Source organism: Salvelinus fontinalis, unplaced genomic scaffold (genome assembly GCF_029448725.1).
Source record: "Salvelinus fontinalis isolate EN_2023a unplaced genomic scaffold, ASM2944872v1 scaffold_0077, whole genome shotgun sequence".
Classification (NCBI taxonomy): domain Eukaryota; kingdom Metazoa; phylum Chordata; class Actinopteri; order Salmoniformes; family Salmonidae; genus Salvelinus; species Salvelinus fontinalis.
The window spans coordinates 22,553-32,500 of NW_026600286.1; the positions used below are offsets into that span (position 1 = coordinate 22,553).

Here is a 9,948-nt window from a genome sequence, read left to right on the forward strand (position 1 = left end):
CTGCTACGCGCCAGGCGTCTGTCTCTGCTTCGCGCCAGGCGTCTGTCTCTGCTACGCGCTAGGCGTCTGTCTCTGCTACGCGCTAGGCGTCTGTCTCTACTACGCGCTAGGTATCTCTGCTACGCGCTAGGTGTCTCTAATACGCGCCAGGCGTCTCTGCTACGTGCTAGATATCTCTACTACGCGCTAGGTATCTGTCTCTGCTACGCGCTAGGTATCTGTCTCTGCTACGCGCTAGGTATCTGTCTCTGCTACGCGCTAGGTATCTGTCTCTGCTACGCGCTAGGTATCTGTCTCTGCTACGCGCTAGGTATCTGTCTCTGCTACGCGCTAAGTGTCTCTGCTATGCGCTAGGCGTCTGTGTCTGCTACGCGCTAGGTATCTGTCTCTGCTACGCGCTAGGTATCTCTGCTACGCGCTAGGTATCTGTCTCTGCTACGCGCTAAGTGTCTTTGCTATGCGCTAGGCGTCTGTCTCTGCTACGCGCTAGGTATCTGTCTCTGCTACGCGCTAGGCGTCTGTCTCTGCTACGCGCTATAGGTATCTGTCTCTGCTACGCGCTAGGTATCTGTCTCTGCTACGCGCTAGGTATCTGTCTCTGCTACGCGCTAGGCGTCTGTCTCTGCTACGCGCTAGGCATCTGTCTCTGCTACGCGCTAGGCGTCTGTCTCTGCTACGCGCCAGGCGTCTGTCTCTGCTACGCGCCAGGCGTCTGTCTCTGCTACGCGCCAGGCGTCTGTCTCTGCTACGCGCCAGGCGTCTGTCTCTGCTACGCGCCAGGCGTCTGTCTCTGCTACGCGCCAGGCGTCTGTCTCTGCTTCACGCCAGGCGTCTGTCTCTGCTACGCGCCAGGCGTCTGTCTCTGCTACGCGCCAGGCGTCTGTCTCTGCTACGCGCTAGGCGTCTGTCTCTACTACGCGCTAGGTATCTCTGCTACGCGCTAGGTATCTCTAATACGCGCCAGGCGTCTCTGCTACGTGCTAGATATCTCTACTACGCGCTAGGTATCTGTCTCTGCTACGCGCTAGGTATCTGTCTCTGCTACGCGCTAGGTATCTGTCTCTGCTACGCGCTAGGTATCTGTCTCTGCTACGCGCTAGGTATCTGTCTCTGCTACGAGCTAGGTGTCTGTCTCTGCTACGCGCTAGGCGTCTGTCTCTGCTACGCGCTAGGCGTCTGTCTCTGCTACGCGCTAGGAGTCTGTCTCTGCTACGCGCTAGGCGTCTGTCTCTGCTACGCGCTAGGAGTCTGTCTCTGCTACGCGCTAGGAGTCTGTCTCTGCTACGCGCTAGGAGTCTGTCTCTGCTACGCGCTAGGAGTCTGTCTCTGCTACGCGCTAGGCGTCTGTCTCTGCTACGCGCCAGGCGTCTGTCTCTGCTACGCGCTAGGAGTCTGTCTCTGCTACGCGCTAGGCGTCTGTCTCTGCTACGCGCTAGGCGTCTGTCTCTGCTACGCGCTAGGCGTCTGTCTCTGCTACGCGCTAGGCGTCTGTCTCTGCTACGCGCTAGGCGTCTGTCTCTGCTACGCGCTATAGGTATCTGTCTCTGCTACGCGCTAGGAATCTGTCTCTGCTACGCGCTATAGGTATCTGTCTCTGCTACGCGCCAGGCGTCTGTCTCTGCTACGCGCCAGGCGTCTGTCTCTGCTACGCGCTAGGAGTCTGTCTCTGCTACGCGCTAGGCGTCTGTCTCTGCTACGCGCTAGGCGTCTGTCTCTGCTACGCGCTAGGCGTCTGTCTCTGCTACGCGCTATAGGTATCTGTCTCTGCTACGCGCTAGGAGTCTGTCTCTGCTACGCGCTAGGCGTCTGTCTCTGCTACGCGCTATAGGTATCTGTCTCTGCTACGCGCTAGGTATCTGTCTCTGCTACGCGCTAGGTATCTGTCTCTGCTACGCGCTAGGTATTTGTCTCTGCTACGCGCTAGGTGTCTGTCTCTGCTACGCGCTAGGCGTCTGTCTCTGCTACGCGCTAGGCGTCTGTCTCTGCTACGCGCTAGGCGTCTGTCTCTGCTACGCGCCAGGCGTCTGTCTCTGCTACGCGCCAGGCGTCTGTCTCTGCTACGCGCCAGGCGTCTGTCTCTGCTACGCGCCAGGCGTCTGTCTCTGCTTCGCGCCAGGCGTCTGTCTCTGCTACGCGCTAGGCGTCTGTCTCTGCTACGCGCTAGGCGTCTGTCTCTACTACGCGCTAGGTATCTCTGCTACGCGCTAGGTATCTCTAATACGCGCCAGGCGTCTCTGCTACGTGCTAGATATCTCTACTACGCGCTAGGTATCTGTCTCTGCTACGCGCTAGGTATCTGTCTCTGCTACGCGCTAGGTATCTGTCTCTGCTACGCGCTAGGTATCTGTCTCTGCTACGCGCTAGGTATCTGTCTCTGCTACGCGCTAGGTATCTGTCTCTGCTACGCGCTAAGTGTCTCTGCTATGCGCTAGGCGTCTGTGTCTGCTACGCGCTAGGTATCTGTCTCTGCTACGCGCTAGGTATCTCTGCTACGCGCTAGGTATCTGTCTCTGCTACGCGCTAAGTGTCTTTGCTATGCGCTAGGCGTCTGTCTCTGCTACGCGCTAGGTATCTGTCTCTGCTACGCGCTAGGTATCTGTCTCTGCTACGCGCTAGGTGTCTGTCTCTGCTACGCGCTAGGCGTCTGTCTCTGCTACGCGCTAGGCGTCTGTCTCTGCTACGCGCTAGGCGTCTGTCTCTGCTACGCGCTAGGCGTCTGTCTCTGCTACGCGCCAGGCGTCTGTCTCTGCTACGCGCCAGGCGTCTGTCTCTGCTACGCGCCAGGCGTCTGTCTCTGCTACGCGCCAGGCGTCTGTCTCTGCTACGCGCCAGGCGTCTGTCTCTGCTACGCGCCAGGCGTCTGTCTCTGCTACGCGCCAGGCGTCTGTCTCTGCTACGCGCCAGGCGTCTGTCTCTGCTACGCGCTAGGAATCTGTCTCTGCTACGCGCCAGGCGTCTGTCTCTGCTACGCGCTAGGCGTCTGTCTCTGCTACGCGCTATAGGTATCTGTCTCTGCTACGCGCTAGGAATCTGTCTCTGCTACGCGCTATAGGTATCTGTCTCTGCTACGCGCCAGGCGTCTGTCTCTGCTACGCGCCAGGCGTCTGTCTCTGCTACGCGCTAGGAGTCTGTCTCTGCTACGCGCTAGGCGTCTGTCTCTGCTACGCGCTAGGCGTCTGTCTCTGCTACGCGCTAGGCGTCTGTCTCTGCTACGCGCTATAGGTATCTGTCTCTGCTACGCGCTAGGAGTCTGTCTCTGCTACGCGCTAGGCGTCTGTCTCTGCTACGCGCTATAGGTATCTGTCTCTGCTACGCGCTAGGTATCTGTCTCTGCTACGCGCTAGGTATCTGTCTCTGCTACGCGCTAGGTATTTGTCTCTGCTACGCGCTAGGTGTCTGTCTCTGCTACGCGCTAGGCGTCTGTCTCTGCTACGCGCTAGGCGTCTGTCTCTGCTACGCGCTAGGCGTCTGTCTCTGCTACGCGCCAGGCGTCTGTCTCTGCTACGCGCCAGGCGTCTGTCTCTGCTACGCGCCAGGCGTCTGTCTCTGCTACGCGCCAGGCGTCTGTCTCTGCTTCGCGCCAGGCGTCTGTCTCTGCTACGCGCTAGGCGTCTGTCTCTGCTACGCGCTAGGCGTCTGTCTCTACTACGCGCTAGGTATCTCTGCTACGCGCTAGGTATCTCTAATACGCGCCAGGCGTCTCTGCTACGTGCTAGATATCTCTACTACGCGCTAGGTATCTGTCTCTGCTACGCGCTAGGTATCTGTCTCTGCTACGCGCTAGGTATCTGTCTCTGCTACGCGCTAGGTATCTGTCTCTGCTACGCGCTAGGTATCTGTCTCTGCTACGCACTAGGTATCTGTCTCTGCTACGCGCTAAGTGTCTCTGCTATGCGCTAGGCGTCTGTGTCTGCTACGCGCTAGGTATCTGTCTCTGCTACGCGCTAGGTATCTCTGCTACGCGCTAGGTATCTGTCTCTGCTACGCGCTAAGTGTCTTTGCTATGCGCTAGGCGTCTGTCTCTGCTACGCGCTAGGTATCTGTCTCTGCTACGCGCTAGGTATCTGTCTCTGCTACGCGCTAGGTGTCTGTCTCTGCTACGCGCCAGGCGTCTGTCTCTGCTACGCGCTAGGAATCTGTCTCTGCTACGCGCCAGGCGTCTGTCTCTGCTACGCGCTAGGAGTCTGTCTCTGCTACGCGCTAGGCGTCTGTCTCTGCTACGCGCTATAGGTATCTGTCTCTGCTACGCGCTAGGTGTCTGTCTCTGCTACGCGCCAGGCGTCTGTCTCTGCTACGCGCTAGGAATCTGTCTCTGCTACGCGCCAGGCGTCTGTCTCTGCTACGCGCTAGGAGTCTGTCTCTGCTACGCGCTAGGCGTCTGTCTCTGCTACGCGCTATAGGTATCTGTCTCTGCTACGCGCTAGGTATCTGTCTCTGCTACGCGCTAGGTATCTGTCTCTGCTACGCGCTAGGTGTCTGTCTCTGCTACGCGCTAGGCGTCTGTCTCTGCTACGCGCTAGGCGTCTGTCTCTGCTACGCGCTAGGCGTCTGTCTCTGCTACGCGCTAGGCGTCTGTCTCTGCTACGCGCCAGGCGTCTGTCTCTGCTACGCGCCAGGCGTCTGTCTCTGCTACGCGCCAGGCGTCTGTCTCTGCTTCGCGCCAGGCGTCTGTCTCTGCTACGCGCTAGGCGTCTGTCTCTGCTACGCGCTAGGCGTCTGTCTCTACTACGCGCTAGGTATCTCTGCTACGCGCTAGGTGTCTCTAATACGCGCCAGGCGTCTCTGCTACGTGCTAGATATCTCTACTACGCGCTAGGTATCTGTCTCTGCTACGCGCTAGGTATCTGTCTCTGCTACGCGCTAGGTATCTGTCTCTGCTACGCGCTAGGTATCTGTCTCTGCTACGCGCTAGGTATCTGTCTCTGCTACGCGCTAGGTATCTGTCTCTGCTACGCGCTAAGTGTCTCTGCTATGCGCTAGGCGTCTGTGTCTGCTACGCGCTAGGTATCTGTCTCTGCTACGCGCTAGGTATCTCTGCTACGCGCTAGGTATCTGTCTCTGCTACGCGCTAAGTGTCTTTGCTATGCGCTAGGCGTCTGTCTCTGCTACGCGCTAGGTATCTGTCTCTGCTACGCGCTAGGCGTCTGTCTCTGCTACGCGCTATAGGTATCTGTCTCTGCTACGCGCTAGGTATCTGTCTCTGCTACGCGCTAGGTATCTGTCTCTGCTACGCGCTAGGCGTCTGTCTCTGCTACGCGCTAGGCATCTGTCTCTGCTACGCGCTAGGCGTCTGTCTCTGCTACGCGCCAGGCGTCTGTCTCTGCTACGCGCCAGGCGTCTGTCTCTGCTACGCGCCAGGCGTCTGTCTCTGCTTCACGCCAGGCGTCTGTCTCTGCTACGCGCCAGGCGTCTGTCTCTGCTACGCGCCAGGCGTCTGTCTCTGCTACGCGCTAGGCGTCTGTCTCTACTACGCGCTAGGTATCTCTGCTACGCGCTAGGTATCTCTAATACGCGCCAGGCGTCTCTGCTACGTGCTAGATATCTCTACTACGCGCTAGGTATCTGTCTCTGCTACGCGCTAGGTATCTGTCTCTGCTACGCGCTAGGTATCTGTCTCTGCTACGCGCTAGGTATCTGTCTCTGCTACGCGCTAGGTATCTGTCTCTGCTACGAGCTAGGTGTCTGTCTCTGCTACGCGCTAGGCGTCTGTCTCTGCTACGCGCTAGGCGTCTGTCTCTGCTACGCGCTAGGCGTCTGTCTCTGCTACGCGCTAGGCGTCTGTCTCTGCTACGCGCTAGGCGTCTGTCTCTGCTACGCGCTAAGCGTCTGTCTCTGCTACGCGCTAGGCGTCTGTCTCTGCTACGCGCTAGGCGTCTGTCTCTGCTACGCGCTAGGCGTCTGTCTCTGCTACGCGCTAGGCGTCTGTCTCTGCTACGCGCTAGGCGTCTGTCTCTGCTACGCGCTAGGCGTCTGTCTCTGCTACGCGCTAGGCGTCTGTCTCTGCTACGCGCTAGGCGTCTGTCTCTGCTACGCGCTAGGCGTCTGTCGCTGCTACGCGCTAGGCGTCTGTCGCTGCTACGCGCTAGGCGTCTGTCTCTGCTACGCGCTAGGCGTCTGTCTCTGCTACGCGCTAGGCGTCTGTCTCTGCTACGCGCTAGGCGTCTGTCTCTGCTACGCGCTAGGCGTCTGTCTCTGCTACGCGCTAGGCGTCTGTCGCTGCTACGCGCTAGGCGTCTGTCTCTGCTACGCGCTAGGCGTCTGTCTCTGCTACGCGCTAGGCGTCTGTCTCTGCTACGCGCTAGGCGTCTGTCTCTGCTACGCGCTAGGCGTCTGTCTCTGCTACGCGCTAGGCGTCTGTCTCTGCTACGCGCTAGGCGTCTGTCTCTGCTACGCGCTAGGCGTCTGTCTCTGCTACGCGCTAGGCGTCTGTCTCTGCTACGCGCTAGGCGTCTGTCTCTGCTACGCGCTAGGCGTCTGTCTCTGCTACGCGCTAGGCGTCTGTCTCTGCTACGCGCTAGGCGTCTGTCTCTGCTACGCGCTAGGCGTCTGTCTCTGCTACGCGCTAGGCGTCTGTCTCTGCTACGCGCTAGGCGTCTGTCTCTGCTACGCGCTAGGTGTCTCTCTCTGCTACGCGCTAGGTGTCTCTACTACGCGCTAGGCGTCTGTCTCTACTACGCGCTAGGCGTCTGTCTCTGCTACGCGCTAGGCGTCTGTCTCTGCTACGCGCTAGGCGTCTGTCTCAGCTACGCGCTAGGCGTCTGTCTCAGCTACGCGCTAGGCGTCTGTCGCTGCTACGCGCTAGGCGTCTGTCGCTGCTACGCGCTAGGTGTCTCTACTACGCGCTAGGCGTCTGTCTCTGCTACGCGCTAGGCGTCTGTCTCTGCTACGCGCTAGGCGTCTGTCTCTGCTACGCGCTAGGCGTCTGTCGCTGCTACGCGCTAGGCGTCTGTCGCTGCTACGCGCTAGGTGTCTCTACTACGCGCTAGGTGTCTCTACTACGCGCTAGGTGTCTGTCTCTGCTACGCGCTAGATGTCTGTCTCTGCTACGCGCTAGGTGTCTGTCTCTGCTACGCGCTAGGTGTCTGTCTCTGCTACGCGCTAGGTGTCTGTCTCTGCTACGCGCTAGGTGTCTGTCTCTGCTACGCGCTAGGTGTCTGTCTCTGCTACGCGCTAGGTATCTGTCTCTGCTACGCGCTAGGTATCTCTGCTACGCGCTAGGTATCTCTGCTACGCGCTAGGTATCTCTGCTACGCGCTAGGTATCTCTGCTACGCGCTAGGTGTCTCTGCTACGCGCTAGGTGTCTCTGCTACGCGCTAGGTGTCTCTGCTACGCGCTAGGTGTCTCTGCTACGCGCTAGGTGTCTCTACTACGCGCTAGGTATCTGTATCTGCTACGTGCTAGATATCTCTACTACGCGCTAGGTATCTCTACTACGTGCTAGGTATCTCTATGTGTATCTTCTATCCATTACATTTTGTAAGGAGCCAGAGAGTATTCAGTAATGGGTTATGGCTCTCACTGCTCGACAGATCGAGATAGGGAGAGAGAGAGAGAGAGAGTTATATTATGGAGCCAGTGTGAGTCAGCAGATTGACACAGCTCTAGGGTGCGGCTGCTGCACTCACTCACACCACCACTGGACTGCAATAACCTAGAGCCACAATGGCATCCGCTCAGAGCTGCAGTGGCATGCAGACTGGATGGGGCTAATACATTTAGAGATGGAAACTGAGCTCATATGATTGACACTCAATGAAACCACATTGCCTCCCCCTCTTTCTGTAGCTCTTGTTCACTCTCATCAATGATTTAGAAGGAGAAATAAGGCAGAAACACCCTTTAGCCAATCCAATGCTTTTAAATCCGTCCATAGTAGCAGGCAAGCCATGTCTCTCCCTCTCTGTCATCGGGGCCATCCGATGCTTTTGAATCATTCAGGGGTAGTGTACAAGTGTACACTTCGTGTAGAAGGGTATAGAATCAGAACACAACCAATGTCTCTCTCGTCAGGTCCAGGGGACAACGTCCCAACAGGCTTCATGTCTCTGTCCAGTCCAGCAGCACCATGAGACCCTTTGTGTCCGTCCGTCTCCTGTCTCTCTGTCTCTGTCTTCAGGACAAGGGGACAACGTCCCAACAGGCTTCTCTGTCCAGTCCAGCAGCACCATGAGACCCTCTGTGTCCGTCCGTCTCTTCATCTCTCTGTCTCTGTCTTCAGGACCAGGGGACAACGTCCCAGCAGTGTATGGTCTGGATGTGACTGACGTGTCACAGTGGGAGGAGACCGTCCTAAGCCCAGCCCTTCTGATATTGGATCGTCTCACTAAGGTGGAAACAGGTTTTCAGTCTTTAGTCCTGATTTTTGTTTTACGTCTTCGATCAAATGTTCTGTAATGTTTGTTGAGATGACTGAATAAAGTTTGTTTTGATTTGATTTTGCTCACTTCCTCTTTAACTCCGCCCCCCCCCAGGGGGAGCGACCTACCGTTGAGCCAATGAGAGTGGAGGGGGCGGGGAAGAGGAACAAGCGAAGCCGTCACACCTGTGAGCTGTGTGACAAGGTGATCATCGGAGACCTGGAGTGGACAGGTGGGTAAGCGTTACGACAATGTTCTTCCAACGTTGTGGGTTGGCATGACTGACCCTCGGTATACAATAGGAACGATTATAACTTGGCAGTTTTGTGTTTCGGAGAATGTTACATATAGGTATTCCTTGTGAGTCGACGCTCAATGTCTCTGGAGTGACGTGCACCAGACTTTTATGTTTATGGTCGTCAAACGTTGAACTCACTGACTTGAAACCTGTCTGTCTTTCTTGGTTGTCTCCAGCCCATCTCAAGTCTAAGAAACACCACTATCATGTGAGGAAGAGGAGGAAGTCCGAGCCAGAACCTGAACCAGCCAGCGACCAGCCCCAGGGGACTACTCCACCTCCCACCCCTACTACAGATGGCCCTACCCTGGCTAACTCCACTACTCTAGCCCCTGGCTCAGCTGAGGCCTGTGGAGAACCAGAGTCCCCAGGTACCAGTTCTACTGAGAAAGAAGCCCCAGTTCTATAGGAGAACTATAAGGCCCTATGATCAGTATTGCGGGTGGGACCGAAGGCTTTTTGGCCTCATCTTGTGGCCTGCTTGTCGGATTGACTCCTATTCAATCAGAAAGATAAAAAGGAACAATCAAGGAAACTTAATCCATTAAAATGTTTATTTTTTTTATCTGAGGACAACACTGAGACCAGGGATAAGTCGGTCTCTTGACGACATCACCACTATGACATCATCGCTCACGTCTATGACTTCATCATTGTTTGACTCTTGGAGAGTTCATGGATTGGTCGGTTTGGTTCCTTGGATTCTGAAGTGAAGTTGAATTGTGACAGAACTCTCAAATGGAAATCTCAGTTGATGTTTTACAGCAGGGTTCAATAAGACCAAACCTTCTCTGTCCTCTTGTCAGGTGACCGTCTTGTAACACACTGTATGGCACGGCTGTGTTTGCAACGAGATGTACGTGTGTCTCCATTGTAATTAAAGATACTTTTTTTTAATTTTTTATGACTTCAGTTGTTTTTTGAATGACCAGACAAACATGACATCATTTAATAGTTTTGTTGTGAGTGAAGTGGGATTTGTACCTTCAGTGGGACATCTTAGGAGTTTTTAAAGTACTGTGTTTTCACTGCCCTGATTCTCGCCACTGTTTTACTAAACTAAACAAAAAAATATCAACGCAACAATTTAAACCATTTTACTGAGTTTACAGTTCATATGAGGAAATCAGTCAATTGAAATGAATTCATTAGGCTCTAATCTATGGATGTCATATCCCTGGGAATACAGACATGCAGAAGTAAGGACGTGGATCAGAAAACCAGTCAGTATCTGGTGTGACCATCATTTGCCTCGTGTGACACATGTTCTTCACATAGAGTTGATCAGGCTG

At 55.7% G+C, this 9,948-nt stretch overlaps 1 protein-coding gene across 2 annotated transcripts in view; it reads left to right on the forward strand.

Moving 5' to 3' along the window:
• LOC129842940 (tRNA dimethylallyltransferase-like) overlaps positions 1–9,553 on the forward strand; it is a gene marked incomplete at its 5' end in the record, with an annotated part of 30,228 nt that extends 20,675 nt beyond the window's left edge. The window contains 3 exon segments of one of the 2 annotated variants that reach the window (XM_055911649.1): positions 8,220–8,329; positions 8,473–8,590; positions 8,833–9,553. In XM_055911649.1, the coding sequence (XP_055767624.1) occupies positions 8,220–8,329; positions 8,473–8,590; positions 8,833–9,065 (461 nt within the window). 2 annotated transcript variants of the gene reach the window in all.
• Positions 9,554–9,948: the final 395 nt, after the last annotated feature.